Here is an 18,777-nt window from a genome sequence, read left to right as displayed (position 1 = left end):
TATCATGGAGACTATTTCATCTGCACAGCCTGAAGCGACGGGGTCCCAGTGAATTACAAAATTATCCAGACACCCTGACCAAGGTCATGGCAGTCGTTGCCAAAAATAGGTGACGGCAGCCACTTCCTAAGTGCACCACTTTGTATGCTGTTATCTCGGAGCACTGTGAATGAATGTGTATTCTATGAGATGTGGCTAAATGGAGTCTCCTGGGGCCAGAGGAAGGGAAAGCATGTGTCCTGCAACACCTCTGGTAATGTGTTCTTCAAGATGTGGATGCTTAAAGACACTGTAAGGGTCTCATATAACCAGACTGTCAAGTGAACAAATGGAGGGAAATATGAAACCTTGAACAGACTTTACACCTCTTCTTTAAAAGTGTTATAATGTCTATTAACAGATTACAAGTACCACTGATACGTAGAAAGATGCAGACATGTGACAGGAAGTAAACTCTGTGTAGTGAATGTAAGGTAGGTGACCTGCACTTGACTCTTCCTAGATGTGTCCTCACAGCACCAGCCTATCCTCTCCCCCCTCCTGGATGACCTGACCAATAGATGCCTGGCTCTGCGCTCTTATGAAGCACTGCCTCTTGCACTCCATCAGCTGCTCCAAGTCAAGCCACAACTTCATCTGCTCCATGTTGGCTGCATGGCTTTCTCTCACCACCTTCTGTTTCTCGCGTAACTTCTAGGGGGGGCCACATAGGAAAAGAGTGATTAGTGAGGAGACAGCTTCCTTTATGTTTCCTTGTCTATAACATCTTGACGAACTTTCTCACCTTGCCGAGTAGTTCCTGTTCTGAAATGTTCTTCATGTAGACATCCCTGCAAAGGAGAGAAGCAGTATCATTAATATTCAAGCTGCTGAAGTTCACAGGTGATCTCACTCTGTGTTTTTAAACAGTGGTGAGGTGAATCAGCAAATACACCTTGATATCACAAGGTGTGGTAATGAGTTTCAGACACCTCTCTGTGCTTCATGTAATAATAATGTGACAGGAGCTGAAGTGACTGCATTGTAACAGGAGCTTCTCGAGGGAAGGAGGGTATTTGTCTTTCGAACAGCTTGCTGGTCTGGCTCAGCGTGCTCACCTGATAGCCTTCTTCTTCTCTTGCGGATCAGAGGACACATAAGCCTTCATCTCCTCCGCTGCCCGCTGTATTTGCATCTCAATGATCTGTGGAGGACAGAGAGCGATCGCGTGTTATTGTCCGAGTGGGTGGAGACGGTCGAGTCATATGCAAAGTGCTGCAAATTTTTTCTGTCCCCAGAACAAGGCGAGTTGGTGCTATAAGTTCACGGTATAAAGTTTAGCTTTTCAATTACACAGATTTATAAACGTACCTCTGACATAGCGTTGAGATAATGATATCTGTTTTCATCCTGTGCTGTCTCTTCCCTCAACACTTTCACTTCCTGTTTATGAAAAAAAAAGCACAAACACATATTGTATATTTAGAGATTAGGGGCACTGGATGAACACATTAACAACTGACTACATCATATCTAGTGTTTGATAATTAGGATACCTGCTCCAGTTTGGATCTGTTGCTCTCCAAACCAGCAGTACAGCTCTCATATTGCACCTTCTTCTCCTCATACTCCTGGCTCAGCACCTGGTGAGATAGAAATCCAAACATGAACACACAGGAACTGAGTGACATTCACTTTAATATACTGTAGGCTGCATGAGAATCTACACAATTACATCAAATTCTCAAATATTCTTGTCATGCTCTCAGTGCTGGTTCACATCAACACAGCATCACAGCTGGTTTCTGAAGCTGTTAAACTTACACCCGGCTCTTACGAAGTCTATTTATGTCTTCCTGTTGCAGCTCTTTATTAGCAGACATTACCCAGTAAAATGGAAGAGTAATTCTGGGAACACATGTAGGAAAAACTAATCCTCTGCTTTAGCTCAGTGATATGAGGGGGCTTTCCCATTGTACATTATATTTATGGACTATGCAAATTGTTCTTAACGAAGCCTGTGTGCACACACAGCACCCATGAACTCTTGTTTGACTTGCTGGCACATGAGAGACTAGACTTGACCTGATTGTGCCTGTGTGTCTTATTTCTAATGTGAAAGCTTTAATTTACACAGACACACCATTAAACATCATCACATGTACTGCTGATGCTATGACACTTTACAGTATATACAGTACATGCTTCATTCGCTGACTTTTTACACCCCATAAGGACATCTGTAACATGAATCTCCCCACGTTTCTCATGTGTGAAAGCTCCAGATTTTACCGAGGCCTCACAGTAAATCATCTTACAATCATTAGTTTTTATTATTTAACCTTTATTTAACCAGGTTGGTCTCATTGAGATCAAAGATCTCTTTTCCATGGGAGACCTGGCCAAGACAGTCAGCAGCAAAAAACACAATCACCGACATTGACACACACAGAGAACCAAAGTACACTTTACAGGCACGTTTGTCGCAGAAGGAGCCGTTACCTAGGAGGCAGCTGTAGCAGGATACACTAAAAACAACGACATTCTAAACATTCAGCTTCAAGGTCTTTCATTTCAGATTTAAAAACATTCAGTGGCACCAGCTCCTTGAGTTTCAAGCCATTCTGCAATAAATTCCAGGCTGAGGGTGCAGAATATCTAAAAGCTCTTTTCCCGGTTTCTGTACCAGCTTTTGGGACAGAAAGCATTAAAAAGTCCTGGGAACACAGTGAGTACTGTCCAGCACTGTTCTGTGTGATACGGACACAGAGGTAGTGTGGCAGCAGACCAAGAATAGCCTTATAAATGAAAACGTACCAATGTACCAACCTACGGGTCGCCGGAGACGGCCAACCAACCCGGGAGTACAACTCACAATGGTGAGTCAGAGCTTTACAAATGGTAAAGAACCTCAAGGAAGCATGGTAGGCTGCATCAATCTTGTGAAGACACTGAGCAGTGGTGAGCATGTACAGAAGATCACCATAGTCAAGCACTGGAATAGAAGTTGCAGCAACAAGACGCTTCTTGACATTGACAGAGAAACAGGATTTGTTTCAAGAGTAAAAACTAAAATTTAAGCCTCAGCTTTCTCACAAGGTACAGCACATGTTGTTTAAAATTAAGGGATTCATCAATCAAAATACCGATAAGATGAGGACGTTTCTTGTAGTAGAGATGTTATAGTGTGATTAATGCTCACCTGACACTGTTGTCTGAGCGACCTCAGTTCTTTTATCACTGGTGCCAGAGCCGTCTTCTTATCAGCTATCATAGAGTTTAACTTCTTCACCTGTTGAACCACGCAGACATCACACACAGGGTTAAGACTGGAGATAACCGGATACATCTTAGAAATAGTATCATGCAAATTAAAAAGGACCAAGAATTAAATGTAGGTAATTTGGATTTAGATTGTGTGTAGCCTTGGAAAGCTTATCTGACAGCAGTCCTCAGCAGTTTGGTGTTAATGAAAACCCTCTACATTTCAGCTTTATGTCTTTACAGTGCATATCCACATGCCTGTGATTAGGTCTCTCCTTAGGCTAGAGCCGGGGATGTTTGACTCCAGCAGTAGGAGCAATCTGTAAGTCTGCCAAATATACAAGCTGGGGGACTGATGAACAATTTCTGAACACTATGGAACATGGCCAAATCAGCTGCAAATGCTTCTCATCGGACCTTATGTAAAGGGATAGCAGGTTGATGAAAAAAGGCAGTGGCTGTGAGTTATCCTGGGATCATGCCAACAATTCACCCTGCATTGAGAAATAACACGAGGGAGAATGATACAAAGCACATTTGGTATCGTTTTCAAATACAACTTCTTAAATGACCTCCCCTGCACTGTGCCAGGCGTGTTTCCCCTTTGCTGCTAAGACTTCAGCTAAATCTGGAGTCAGTAGGAGTTATGTTGCAAATTACTTGAGGTCATACAGCACCATGTGCTAACAGGTCTCCTACACAGCAGACATTCTCACTTGTCAAAGCAGAGAAAGGGAAGGTGTTACTATGACAGTCACAAAGGCTCGGTTCAATTCCAACGTCCCAGTAAGACGTGTGTGACAGAGAGCCAACATGCACAATCCCAGGACCAGGGGAACTGTCACAGCTTTATGGAACTCAATTATTATCTATACCTTCTTTTCTGCGTCAAAAAAGGCTCTGGGAAAAGTAAGAATAGTGGCTGGGCTAACAGTGTAGCAAATTTGTCAATCAAACACTGTGAAGAGAACTTTTCAGCATTAGTGAATGTAATTATTCTTCCTTCATCTGTTACCATCCCCTTAGTCAGAAAGTCAGTCTTCTATTTGCATTTGCCACTGCTTATTGCAGTTTAAGCTTTTTCATTGCCTCTATTACACGAAAGCTAAATTGTCAAGAATCTTTACGATCTCTGATGATAGCTGTCCTAGATGCAAACAATCTCCTGCAACAATGAGCCACATGTTCTGGTCATGCAACACATTGAGCAACTTTTGGACCTCCATATTTAAAGTATATTTAGATATCTGTAAGAGAACAATATACCCGGAACCTTTTATAGTATTGTTTGGTGTTCCGGCCAACAGGCAGGGTCTAACTTCCTACCATTCTAATGTAACTGCGTTTACATCACTGATAGCACAAAGGTTAATCCTTGTTAAATGGAAAGCTGCTCGTCCACCCTCCTTCATACAGTGGATTAATGATGTGCCTTCAAATAGAAAAGTTAAGATTTATGCTGAAGGGTTCCCTTGGAAGATATAACCAGATGTGTATGCCATTTATTGAATATGTTGAGAAACTGTCATTCCCAGCAACTTAAAGCATCATATGACTTTGAGGTGGTATTCAGACCTGATCATGTGGTGGAATGTAAATGTCCCTGTTTCCCAACTGACCTGTGTTTTCTTGATCTCCTTTAAATCTAATACCAGTAATTTATGTACCCTGTTGTACCTTACAGCTGAAGTGTTTTTGTTGTTGTTGTTTGTTAGTTAGTTTGTTTGTGTGTATACATATCTATATATCTATACACAATTACTTCATGTCTAATCTATTTAATTTTGGTTGTTTTTTGTTCTGTGTAATTTTTTTAAAGTCGTGACCACTTGTTTAATGCCAGTTGTTGGTAATACTATTGTACTTGTTATAAAAGAAAATGGGAAAATGAGAAAAATAAAGTGTTCAAAGAAAAAAAAGAAATTCCCTCTTCTATCTTTGGTGTGTTCATGAGCTTAAGTTGGAGCGTGAAACAAAAATGACATAACAAAGATGATACTTTTGTTAAAGTGATAAACATCTCCCCTCTATAATCTGAGGCAACATGCGTACAACATGTAATGGTTATAAATTCTTACACATGACATGTGAGCCACTAATGAATAGACATTATGGTTGTACTTAAATAGTGCTTTACTAGTCTTTCTCACTCAAAAGCGCTTTTACACTTCTTGTCTCATTCACCCATTCACACCACATTCACACACTGATGGTAGAGGTTGCTATAGTAAGGGACCATCAGTGTTAGCTAATCTCCTTCATACACATTCACACACCACGGTGGAAATTTGGGATTCAGTGTCTTGCACAAGGAAACTTCGGCATGTGACTGCAGGAGCTGGGATCAAACCGCTGACCTTCTGATTGAGGGACGGCGACTCTACCCACTGAGCCACAGCCGCCATCCTGACTAAGTGTTTCATAAAAGTCCACTCTAATCAATGTGACCTTTCTTTTGGTCAACGATAAAGTGTAATATGATGTCAGCGCAAAAAGTTGTGTACCATTATTTTCAGACTTTTGAAGATGTGATGAGACCATAGACTGTATAAAATATGGACGTAGTATCCGTGATGTCACCCATCTGTTCCTGAGAGCTGTTTTGAAGCCAATCGACGGCAGCAGCCATATTGGAAATGCGGAATTCAACCAGGCAGAGCGTGACGTAGTGTGAGCCTCCTAGTCAACAGCTATGTGTTCCCAACTGGGAGTCACGTCAGTCATGTCCTTATTTGGGCAAAACTGGTAATCTGAATATCTTCTGAACCGTCACGTTAGCAAAAAATTCAGCCCCCATACAATGTGTGCTGATAGAGAGATTAGCTTCATAGGGCCAAGCCGTTTTTTGAACCAGGCAGTAAACATGTTTATTAATGCTGCAAAGATCGTCTTTTTCCCATTCATGTCTATGTGGTTTCCTGTGTTTCTGTAGCCAGCCTCAAGCGGATTTTCAATATATTGCAGTTTATAACACTTCCGCATGGGCTTCATCGTTTGAGACCGGAGGTTGCCGCTTGGATGAGACTTAAAAAGAAAAAGGTATATATGTGAAAAAGCTTTCCAACTTGGAAGTTTAACTCCAAGATCATTCTGAAACTATGTAAATGTGAACTCTGCAGGTTTGCTATTTATGAGACTACGTAAGTATGAGACAGTAATTCCACTGATGAAGTGAAAGCAGACTTCTAATTTTACGTTGAAAATGCTTGAATGGATAGATAGAGAGAGAGAGAGAGAGAGAGAGAGAGAGAGAGAGAGAGAGAGAGGGAGAGAGAGAGAGAGAGAGAGAGATAGAGATAGAGATAGAGATAGATAGATAGATAGATAGATAGATAGATAGATAGATAGATAGATAGATAGATAGATAGGCAGTCAGGCAGACAGACAGATAGACAGACAGACAGACAGACAGACAGACAGACAGACAGACAGACAGACAGACAGACAGACAGACAGACAGACAGACAGACAGACAGACAGACAGATAGATAGATAGATAGATAGATAGATAGATAGATAGATAGATAGATAGATAGATAGATAGATAGATAGATAGATAGATAGGCCTAATAAATTGTGTCTGTCATATATTAATATAATAATCATATTAAGTATTTGATGGTCTTAAGGTATTGAAAGAAATAGCCTATGGAATTTTTTTTTAATGGCAGGATTGCAGCACCATAAAACATGGATCACATCTCAGACTCGGGTCTTTAGGTTTCGGTTTGTAATGTGGAAGTTTTCAGTGGATTTACCATTTACCATAAATTTACCATTTCAGACATGTCATCCAGCGTGCGTCCCTTTTTCTCATCCAGTTCACTCTTGATGGCTGACACCCGCTCCAGCTCCTCTTGAGTGGTACTGTAGCCAGATATGCCTTTCTCAGCTTCTAAAATTTGCTGGACAAACACAAAAGAGACCTGTTCATTAGAATAATCAGGCAATCGAATCAAACGGTGACACACTTTAAAAATAAGCTCTAAATGTGGAGATCAATGATTCTCTGTGACATGAAGAGCTCTTCATAAGATCTGAATCTGTTACAATACAGGTCATTGTCCAATCTGAGCATGCATGAAGTACTTTCCAGCTGATTAATCCGGCTCACACAAAGAAAAGAACAGACACGTTGCAGACTGAACACATGATCAGGAGGAAAACTTCCATTGCTTTAACAAATCCTCGTGTGGGATGCAGACATCAGAAATAGCAGCTCAACCTGCGTCAGACAGTTTATCAACAGGTCAGGTGCTGGAGCCGCACACAAGCGTGAAGCCATTTCCAGGAAGCTTCTTTCACTTCTCTGTTAACGCAGATGGTGTGAATCAAGGAGATCAAGTAAAAACTGCAAATTTGGAATGGCAGCGTGAGTCCAGGGGTACTTGAGTTCATTACTGGTGCAAAGGGGGGCACAGAGGATTTTTCGAGCACCTTTTATATCTGGGGTCCAAGAGGAATATGTAACATTTTCAATGATCACTACTCAAGTCATGATCACATAACACATTCTAAAAAAGCACAGTTTCTTTAATAAGTGTGTCAGTGTGTGAGTTACCAGCTTCTGTTGAACAGTCTCATGTCTCTGCTTGAGAATCTCCTCTGTACGCTGCAGGACCCCGTATTCTGCTTTCAGCTCAGCAAGTTCCTGACGTTTCTTCTTGTATACCGTTCCTTTGCTGCGCAGTTTCACCACCAAACGTTTTACCTGTGGGGAAAGAGGAACTCATTAGCTTCTAATTAAAAAAATACTTGATATTAAAAAGACAGATAACAAAATGGAACTCCTGTTGTTTCTCTGATTTGATGTTTTAAGGACTCCAAACCTGCAAGGGTTGAGGATAACCTGTTGCAACAACCACACAGACACACAATCAGCTTTGTAATTCCACATAGTGGATGGATTCAGGAGTTACACAGCAATACTAGCATTCATTTGGAGTTGTATACAGAAGTCAGTCCTGTCCAACCTCAGGCTGAGTTTTCATTTCAACCAACTCCTGAGAGAAATATCTGGCTCTTAAGCTGCTTAAAGGTCTGCTAAGTTCCTCAGCTAGCCTCCACATTTATCTTCATGTAGTGCTGGCAAGAAGTCCACAGTGTGTTTTTAGAACTTGCTGCATTGACATCAAAGATACAAAAAGAAAACAGCTACTCTAAAAACACGCAGCAAAGTTTGAGGTGGTGTTACCAAAAGTAGAGGATGACAGAAGCTGAAATGCTTGTGAAGTAATTGCTGTCATGTACATATCACCCATTAATCTTTTATTGATTTTAAAATAAATATTATAGAAGTTATAAAACAAATCTAGCTAGGCAGTGTTGCATGTTTGAAGTGTTTTGTATTAAGATATGTAAATGCTACTACACAGCTTTTACATGACAAGTAGTGTCGAGCACAGCTGAGGCACTGTGAAAGGCCACAGGAGAAGACAATGGGTTGAGCCAGGGGAGGGAAAGGGATTAGGGAACAGCAGTGACAGCGGGCCATGCCATGATCCGGAACAGTCACTCGATCCTTTCAGATTCACAGCCAGCTATGGAGAGCAAACAGCTTCATCTGGCAGAAGTGCTGCTTCTAGTGGATGTTCAGTCACTCCCCACCTTGACTGTCTGCTGGGACACAATGAAACTCCTCCACTATGAAGAGCAGCTATAAATGAACATGGACACGAGAGAACAGCCCCAGAAAACACAGAATGTGCTTCATGTCCTTTGGGGATCCATGAAGCCTCCTGTGTGCGTGAGTGAGAGTGTGTGTGTGTGAGTGTGGATGGGTATGTGTGTGCGTGTGTACATTTATTCTTTGTATATTTTGGGACATCAAGGGCAGACATGGCTAAGAGAGGAATTAGCACAGCAGAATAATACTACATAGTGTTCCAGACAGCATGCCCCCAAAACAGCTGGACGACGGTTCTGTCCAAACACCACTTGACTCAGACAAACAGAACATTCACACCAACGTTTAATGGAAACATGACTGATGCAGCAGATCCTCCAAGATTACTGTGCAGTGTGTAGAACAGGCTATACAGAGTATCCTCAACGTTAAGACTCTGACGATACAGATCACCAGAATGATTCAAGGAAAGTCAGCATGTCGCTCCGATCAGAGACGGTTTCTGTTGAACTAAATTTAACACGTGTGATGAGGCTGGTTGGTAAAGCGGGTTCATGTAACTGGCCAACCAATGATGCGCAGATGTAGTCATTCCTCTCACAGAGACCCTGCAGTTGGTGGGTGGCATGTGATGACACATAACCAGCAGCAGAATGGAAAATACCTCTGATAAAGTGATCATCTCCACCGTGGCTGATGGCCCGAAACTACAGAGGGGTCTGATAAGCTGTGTTTGACAAAAACATTTTCCATTAGCTTCATTCATGAAGAGTCTCAAGGGCCCTCTTTGTCTCGACAAATATGCTCTTTTATTCAGGCTTATAGGTATGTCACACAGTCCTTAATGTACTGTTATACAACCTAATTATTGATGTTGAACAGGGAAAGTAGTTAAAACATGTGGGGGTATTTTAGCTCTTTGTTATTGTTTATCCCACACATACCTGAGAATGTGCTTTAGTGACTGTGTGTGTTCTTCAAATATGTGTTGTCATTTTTTATTTTGTGTTATTATTTATTATTTTTAACAGTGAAACAGTTTCCATGTATTATTATCCTTATCATTAATACAATAATAATTATTATTAATACTATTATCATAAGAAGTAGTAGCAGGTATAGTTGTAGTAACAGGAGAAGAAAAAGTAGTAGTAGTAGCATAGTAGAAGTAGAAGGCATAGTGGTAGTAATAGTAGTTGTCGTAGTAGTAGAAGTTATAGTAGTAATAGTAGTTGTTGTAATAGTATTAGTAATAGTAATAGTTGTAGTCGTAGTAGTTTTAGAAGTAGTAGTAGCAGTTGTAATAGTAGTAGTAACAGAGGTTGTAGTTGTAAAAGTAGTAGTAGTAGTAATAGTAGTAATTGTAGTAGTAGAAGTATTAGTAATAGTAGTAGTAGTAGTAGCAGTAGTAATAATAGAAGTCGTAATTATAGTAGTAGTAGTTGTAATAGTAGTAGTATTAGTAATAGTAGTAGTAGTTATAGTAGTAGTAGTTGTAATAATAGTAGTAATAGTAGTAATAGTAGTAGTTGTAATAGTAGAAGTATTAGTATTAGTAGGAGTAGCTATAGTAGTAGTAGTTGTAATACTAGCAGTAGTAGTAGTAGTAATAGTAGTAGTTGTAATAGTAGGAGTATTAGTAATAGTAGTAGTAGTTATAGTAGTAGTAGTTGTAATAATAGTAGTAATACTAGTAATAGTAGTAGTTGTAATAGTAGAAGTATTAGTAATAGTAGGAGTAGTTATAGTAGTAGTAGTTGTAATAATAGTAGTAGTAGTAGTAGTAGTAATAGTAGTAGTTGTAATAGTAGGAGTATTAGTAGTAGTAGGAGTAGTTTGAGTGGTAGTAGTTGTAATAGTAGTAGTAATAGGGGTAGTATTAGTAGTAAAAGTATTAGTAATAGTAGTTGTAGTAGAATTAATAGGAGAAGTAGTAGTAATAATATCAATTTATTAATTATTACTATTTTGATTTGATATCGGTTTAAGTTGATGTTTTTATTTTCATATTCTGTCTTTTTACATGAGGTTCCTGTTCATTCATATAAATACAAACATGTTTTTGTTCTTTTCAGGCTCATTTTGTGTTGTGACAGGCACAAAGAGAAACTGTTTTGTGATGGAGTTATGCACATAAAACTTATCTTTGCAGGAAGAAAAGAAGACGTGTTAGCTTCTGTTATAAACTGGTGGTGTTAGCAGCACTTTTAATGTATTTTTTTTCACCTCTCTCTCTCAACTGCATCTCTATGCTGATTCCCTTCTCTTCGTCTCTTCAGAAGGATAAACATTCAGAAGTGTTTTTTTTCCAATGATAATTCTATTCCTCCCTTAAATGTGCCAAAGCTGCAAAGGGAATTAGTTTTGTTTCTGCTGCAGAAACCCTCTTACACTTTTTTTCCTCCAATAGCTGCACTGTAGAGACCCGAAAAGGATATCTGTATTGTGAGTGGATTAGACTTCATCACAAGTGGAAACTCTCCTCATGGTAGAATAAGTTTCACTTTAGCAATGATGGATCCGTAAGTGTTTGGGGAGAATATTTCAGGCAGAGAATTTGACATTGTATTTTTACTCCTCACATGCCCGGGCAGAAGTCAAGGTCAGTATCGGAACAATACCCCTGGAATAAAAAGCACTTGCACCATCTGCAGGGAGTGTTCACAGCCCAGCAGCCAATTTTAGTCATTCTGTGACTGCTCTGCCTCCACAGAGAGCCCACCTTCACCCCATGGATATCAACGTGCGTCAAACACAAGGCAATAAAAATTCTTATCCACACAGTGCATTCAGTCACTGCAAAATCCCCATCTTCCAGCATCCCTGTGTTTATACAGGACTGTTTATAGGCGACTATATAACTGTAAGCCTAATGTATGCATAGTCAAAAGAAGACGTCATTGCTTGAGGCTGTCTGGCTTATGTGAAACAATATCAAATACATAAACACTTTTTTTCTCTCCATGTCGACAATTCAGTTCTGTGGATGTGACAGCTCAAAGCACCCAGTGCCATGTGTCTGACAGGGGAGTACATCAGCGTCACGGGATATAAATAAAGTCAAAGGCTTTAAGTCTGTGAAAGATGTCCTTGTGTGTGAATTATGAGATTGATTACACTCAGGATTCTGTGAAAAAGACGACTTTCGGGCCCTTTGTCGTGTACGGCTCCCTGTTCTGGATATTCTCTGTTATGTTCTATTTCTGGCTCTGCATGGGAATGTGGAGGAGAGCCACTGAAAATGGATAAGTAACATTAGACAGTGAGCCTGTCTGTGTTTGGATAAGAGCGGAAAATAGACTCTTGTGTTTTCTGTGGTTTGCACATCTACCAATACGCACTTAGATAAAGATAGTTTCTGTATGTGATGATAACAGTAACCTCCAACGCAGGGAAGAGGATCTATTAGAAATGTAAGAACTGTAATGTCTTTTTTCCTTTTTTCTGCTCAGCAATCTCAGAAAGAAAATGTGACATAATGTACTGTTCTCCAGCTCAGGAGATCACAAAACAGAACTTAAAAAACGGCCAATATCTAAGATGAAATGTGTCTAATTTATTATTAGAAGGGTACCTCATCACCCCGGATGACCTCTTCTCCATCTGATGCGTGTGCCTGGCTGTTCCTCTGCCTCAGCTCCCTCTCTGTTGCAGCCAGTTCCTCCCGAGCTTCTTGAAGCTCCTCAGCCTTTGACTCCTTCCTTCGAATGATGATGGAGGCCTGCAAGGGTCACATTATAATGAATATACAAGCATGAGAGGAGAGTGCTTAGTGACTTGTAACCTAGTGGAATACTATTGAACATTGTAGGAGTCAGTAAAAAAGCTTTGCATCTGTTCAGAATCCTGAAGGCCACTGTATGACCAAACATGTGTTTTGATAACTCTTACATCACTCTAAGGTTTCAGTCTTAGATCCAGTGACAAGGAAAGATACATCGAAGTTAATAAAGTGTTGTAGGACCAGAATTTGGTAACATTAAAATTTTTCTTGGAAGCCAATCCAATTAATTGCAAACACACACTGAGAATGTATTTTCCTGTGTGGTGGACTTTATGTTGAGTCCAGCAAATTATAATTTAGGCTGAAAATAATGTTTTGATATTCTTACTCTAAACTTTTTTTTTTTAATTTGTGTTGTTGGGCATTTTTGCCTCTATTGGATATAACAGCCAGAGTGAGACAGGAAATGTGGGGAGCAGAGAGTGGGGGAAGACATGCTGCAAATTGCAGAGGTCTGGAGTCGAACCTGTGACTGCTGTGAAGAGGACTATAGCCTCTGCACATGGGGCGCACGCTAGGTCAGTCCTTGCTAGTCCTTTTTGCACTGCATTGTAGGACCAAATGCTGGTCCTGAGACTTAAGGTAGAGATTTAAGATTAAATGTATTTGACCCCTGACTCTCTATCAACACATTTCCTGTATATTTCAAGCTGTCCTATGATATAAAGGCTAAGAGACCCCGAAAATGTTCTAAAAGGAAAAAGAAAAGATAAAGAAACATGTCTGAGGTGATATTTAAATGTTAGTCTCCAGCAGAGTTCAAAACATTAGAAAAGATTCAGAGGACAAAATATAAATAAGAAGATTGTATGTGTAAGAACTGTTATCTTATAACTTGGCCTTAAGTGTGTTTTTGATAGTTATATCATTAATTATATAACTGCATTAATTACCACAAGGTCTTCATCTGGATTTAACAGTACACCTATTATTCCAACAAGTTTGTGCCTTAAGTTACAACCTCAAACTGAATCAGATTTTTCAGCTTTCACTTTGGTACATAGCACACAGGAAGATGAGGAAAAAAGATTACATATTCACTGCCACCCCAACCATTTTAGTGAACAAACAAACACACAATGTATCAACATATTTAAAACATAAATAAATGTTCTTAAGCGATGCACCTCATCCTTAAAGGCTTGTTCTTCTTTTTATGTGTGTCCCTTTTTTGATCGTCTTATGATTGCTTGAAAAACACAAACATAAGACTAGTGATCGATCATCGAATACACATACTGTCAATGCTTTAACCTTATTCTACATACCTACTGGTGGCTGTAACGTGCAACATATGCTGAAATGTGCAAACAAAGGCAGAGAGGGGGGAGGGGTCTTGCAAGTAACTCAAATGTAAAATGATGAGTTTAAAATACTTCAATAAATCTGTTTTTCAAATGTTTTAGGAGGAAGGAAAGGCCTCCAAAACCTTGACATGGTCTGTGGTGGTAATACTTAATTAAACATTAGTGTGTTTATGAGGAATCCTCAAAGAGAATCTTCAAAATCACACATTACTAAAGAGACAAATTAAAGACAGATATTCAAAGATAAAGTCCTGACCTGCTGCCTGTGAAGGGCCAGTTTGTCATCCATGGGGTCATTTCTCATCATCCTCTTTTCAATCAGCTGGTTTATCTGAGAGTCAACTCCTCTAATCTGTGGAGAGTGAGGAACATTCAGTGTAAAGAGAAATCAGAAACTAGCATAGCGTGGAGATGTCCAGACTTAACACCACATCCTGGTCCTGACCCTGTCCTCCAGCTCCTGGAGGTCGGCCTGGCCCATGGCAGGCTCTGAGGCTACTTTCTGCAGGTACTGGACTGTTCGCCTCATACCCTCCAGCTCTTTGGGGAGTTTCTCAGAGACCATGTATGAATTGATTTTGATCTCCTCTTCCAGCCTCTTCGTTAAGCCTGAAAAAGACAGAGAATTGAATTAAGAGTTTCCAGCTTAATGCGTCTGATACCCTCTCAGGCTTCCACGATCCTGATTACTTCAGAAATACAGAATATCACTTAAAAATGCAAATCCACTTAAGCGGTATAAAATAATAAAGCATGATAGCTTGAGTTCAACTCCCTCACTCTGAAACTGTCTATCAAAGTGTAATAGTTAAAGATAATTACTTCATTGGTGCCTGGTAAACAACAAGTGCTCTTTAAGATGGGCACATAGAGTAAGTGTGATAAATGACTTTAATTATGCAGCTCTAGCCGAGTCTGCGTTGCACGGGTCATTTTAGAACCTGCAAATGTGTAAATCTCCCTGCTGGCTGAGGAACACAATACCAGATGAGAACAAAAGGAGTCAATTTGGACATCGCATAAGCTCTACTCGAGCACTTCAAAGATCAGTACAATTAGAGGGTCTCAACAGATGAAAGCCTATTAGTACTGAGAACCCCCAATGCTCTTTCATGTCCTTGAACCTCCCATCCAGCTGTGTTCTGCAGAGACAGCAGAAGGACTTGCAGACTCACTCTCTGGGCTGGCATCTGCTGCAGCCTGACGCAAATCCTTCAACTGCTGCTGGGATCTCTGCAGTCTCTGCTCTGCCTGGAACAGCTGATCACACACACACACACACACACACACACACACACACACACACACACACACACACACACACACACACACACATAGGATAACTAGTACAGGTGATGTAGGAGCATTAACATTCAGCACAGTAACAAGTTTACTTAACATTAGGAACACCACTAACAGCTCCGTTTATTAGTTATATCTCGTGGTTATAAATGTAAACAGTGAATGTTGGAGAATGTTTTGTTAATAGGCTATAACTGTATTATTAAATACTTCAGCAAAGTAAATAACATCAGCTGACTGTTCTTCATTTGTAAGCAAACAGGGATCCACGTCTCTTTTATCACTGTTCAAAGATCACATCCTAAAGCTGCTTCTTTTTCAAAAGTTTTGCTGATTTAAGAAACTAAAGCAGTGAATGTTCCACTTTAAAAAATGATTGAACAGTTAACCAATATATTTTCTAACTTTCTGACAACACACTTAATGATTTATGACGCTATCTGCTCAAACATGGCTTAAAAAAACATTGAAATGATGTCTGTTCATAAAAGCCGGTTGTTCCAAAGTTACGTCACAAAAGTGTCCTGAAATAACTGATAAGTAATGATGAAATATAATTGATGTACAGCTTGTTCTTCTGGTGACTGGCTAAGTGAATAATAGATCAATAGTTTCAGCTCTAAAACCAAAAAGAAACAAGGACTGACAAATACTGTAGTGTTGAAAATGCCTTGTGCACAGTGCTGAGCCTACAGACTGAGAAACGCAGCAAGAACACTGAAGTCATCACGTTATTTCTCCTTTAGAAACTGAAGTGTGTGTGTGAATCATTTACTTGGTTCTTCTGTTCTTGCTTCTGGTGAGTTAGTGACTCTTCTCTCTCCTTCTCCACACGCAGCTGCCTGGCCTGCTCCAGCATCCGTTGATGGTTGGACACCGACTCCACCTAGTGGATCCACAGGTTAATGTGATGACGCCCGACAGCAGGCATTTGGAGGTCAGCAGAAATAACCTCTTACAGAGTCAGCTTTCACCTTTTGGCAGAGCCAACAAGCAAGAACCATTAAATCAGCACCTCATTACTTCACAGCCTCGTTAAGACAGCCTAACAGCTTGTCAGATCTGTGTCAGGTCTAAAAGAGAAGCTGATAATATATGTCTGGGCTCGTGTTTTCATTCCTCAGTGAGGCCTGTAGCTTTCCAAGCATTAGAGCACCGAGGGGGCCTCTTCAAACGCTCTGCCTTACCCTCTTCTTCAGTCTCTCCACACGTTTGATCAGTTGGTCTTTCTCCTCCTCCATTGCACCAATGTCCTGTTGTTGGAGAGGAAATACTGTGGCTCAAGATATTCAGAGGAAAATATTTTCGTATAATTATCATTAATAACAAAAAATACATCTTTTTAATTTGTGACAGTTCAATGCCTAGCAAAGCTTGGCCTTGAGAACTTTTAGCAGACAGTGATTTCAAAGAGTCGTTCGGTTATTGCTACCCTTCTGATCTCTGCAGTGGAGAAGCCTGAAGTCCTCAGCTGCTCACACTCCTTGTGATACGTCTTAAAGCCCTCCACCAGCTCTTCATACTGGATCACACATAACACATAGACATTAAGAATTTTAGGACATGATCATTTCTTAAAATCCAGGGTACTAAATATGAAAGTGTAAAATGTTTCTAACCTGGTGATTTGTGTCATTAATAACATCATCCTGCAGAAACTCTGCAGGCACGTCTAGTTTGACTAAGAAGCGTGCTAAATAAGCTCTCTTCTTCAGCTCAGGGAGCCTCTGCAGCAGCCAGTGGAGGATGGGATGAACCACGGGCTTACTACCAGACACCAAACCTTGTCTGAAAATGCTCCTGCATCAGACAAAGAGAGCAAACTGATGAATACATAGAGGATGAGACATGAACAGGTGCTTTATGAGTTTAGGGCTTTTTAAAGATTTGTATAATAAGCCGGGAGCCAGGTCCAGCCCTCAGGATGTTTTTTGCTACCTTTTTTTCACTAGTATTTCCAGTTAGCCTATACCTTGGGCCATCCCACGATGATAATGAGCACTCTCAACTCGGGGCCGTTTGGTCGTGAGACGCCAAAAACCCTTTTTTTTAAAAATGCTCCTGGCATGATGATGTAAATCTAGAAACCAAGGTGTTAAAATTGCATTCTTTGATATCCAAGTATGAAATTTGGCATAGAGAATCCGAACACATAGGGGGAAGTGGCAAAATAAGATTCTGGTGTTTGCGTATTTTAGATTTTAAAATATCATCCACAAAATACACAGCAAGACTATAAAAATAGCATCTGTTGGATGAAATCTCATACGAAATGGTCACTTTTGAGCATTATATGGTCAATGTCACTGCCTCATTTGTATTTAAAAAACTGCCCAACTTTGCAAGCTTCAATTAAAGCTCTAGATGACCTCTGTATCTTAAATATTAAACTTCGTGTGGCCATAAATACTTCACCATTGCCCCGAGTTGAGAGTGCTCATTATCATCTTGAGATGGCCCAAGGTATGGCTAACTGGAAATACTAGTGGAAGAGGTAGCAAAAACATCCTGAGGGCTGGACCTGGCTCCCTGCCTATAAACCTGAATTACTTACACATCAGAGAGGTTTCCAGGAGGTTTGTATTTGAGCATCCCCAGCAGAGAACACATCCTCTTTATGGTTTGTTCAGGCATTTCCTCACGGATGTCTATGGCTTGCTAAAGAAAGAGCAATAGTTAAGTACTCCATCATTAATTAAAACAACATTTTTAACTGTTAGCACAAAACAAAATAAATGCACTAATTAGAGTTTGTGTAGTTATTGATGCTGGTGGCGCACCTTTGGGTCTATTTCAGCCAGGACATCATTTAGAATCTGCAGCAGCTGCATCGGTTCAAGAGAGTCAAACGTGATGAGGTTGAAGTTTTTCTTAAATGGGTCTTTGTTCAGCTGATCAACGATGAATTTGAGTTGTTCACTCATGTTGAATAAAGTCAAACTCGCTCGCTGCAGATGAATTAGTCCTCTCGTCCTGATTAGCCACCTAACGCTTTGCTAGCTTGTGTTAGCTCAGCGTCGTCCTCATTAAAGTGATCCAACCTGCAGGGAGAGCGGTATAAACAGTTCACTGCGGTTAACTAACGACACTTAAAAACACTTTTCATAGATAAGATGTAAGGTATGTGGGGCTGTCTTTGAGTTCTTCAGCTTGTTATCGGATAAGGAGGCAGCGGTTGTTGACATCAACCCCATGGAAACCAGGGTGGTGGTTTGGTTGCTAACCGGAAGTAGTTTGAACGGTGTGTTCAACAGAGTTCTGTTGCGTGAAATGTGCGCGTAATGCGCAATTTATTACAGAAATGAGTGAATAAAGTTGCCCATGTGTGGTTTTAGTGAAAAACACAACACTGACTTAAAAATAAAATCATTCTGAGGTTGTTGATTTGTTATCAAACAACTTAGATCAAAACTGATTGTCAAATAGAATTGTGTAGGCCTATCAAGAATATAATACAATAGGATAGGATTTACTTTATTTGATCCCCCATTGGGGAAAATTATTTTGTTACAGCA

General features: G+C 40.2%; 1 protein-coding gene across 1 annotated transcript; it reads right to left on the bottom strand.

The window, feature by feature from the left end:
* Positions 1 to 353: 353 nt before the first annotated feature.
* On the bottom strand, positions 354 to 18,495 carry ift81 (intraflagellar transport 81 homolog). Its single transcript, XM_034692646.1, has 18 exons — positions 18,043 to 18,495; positions 17,817 to 17,920; positions 16,882 to 17,062; positions 16,695 to 16,784; positions 16,450 to 16,515; positions 16,038 to 16,148; positions 15,136 to 15,220; positions 14,406 to 14,569; positions 14,217 to 14,312; positions 12,444 to 12,590; positions 7,805 to 7,954; positions 7,020 to 7,148; positions 3,182 to 3,271; positions 1,536 to 1,622; positions 1,351 to 1,422; positions 1,098 to 1,183; positions 785 to 830; positions 354 to 693 (listed from the first exon to the last, which is right to left on the bottom strand). Exons 1-18 carry the CDS (start codon positions 18,184 to 18,186, stop codon positions 511 to 513), a joined length of 2,031 nt encoding a protein of 676 aa, XP_034548537.1. The 5' UTR covers positions 18,187 to 18,495; the 3' UTR covers positions 354 to 510.
* Positions 18,496 to 18,777: the final 282 nt, after the last annotated feature.

This window comes from Notolabrus celidotus, chromosome 9 (assembly GCF_009762535.1).
Source record: "Notolabrus celidotus isolate fNotCel1 chromosome 9, fNotCel1.pri, whole genome shotgun sequence".
In the NCBI taxonomy this organism is placed as follows: Eukaryota; Metazoa; Chordata; class Actinopteri; order Labriformes; family Labridae; genus Notolabrus; species Notolabrus celidotus.
The sequence above is the reverse complement of the archived record's forward strand: the minus strand, read 5'-3'. Positions and strand labels throughout refer to the sequence as shown.

Excerpts from the sequence above, each read along its gene's own strand:
- ift81 (XM_034692646.1), bottom strand. The coding sequence starts at position 18,186 with ATGAGTGAACAACTCAAATTCATCGTTGATCAGCTGAACAAAGACCCA. Across the intron at positions 16,785-16,881 it reads TTAATGACACAAATCACCAG|TATGAAGAGCTGGTGGAGGG; the intron begins GTTAGAAACATT and ends TGTGTGATCCAG. Across the intron at positions 14,570-15,135 it reads AGCAGATGCCAGCCCAGAGA|GCTTAACGAAGAGGCTGGAA; the intron begins GTGAGTCTGCAA and ends TGTCTTTTTCAG.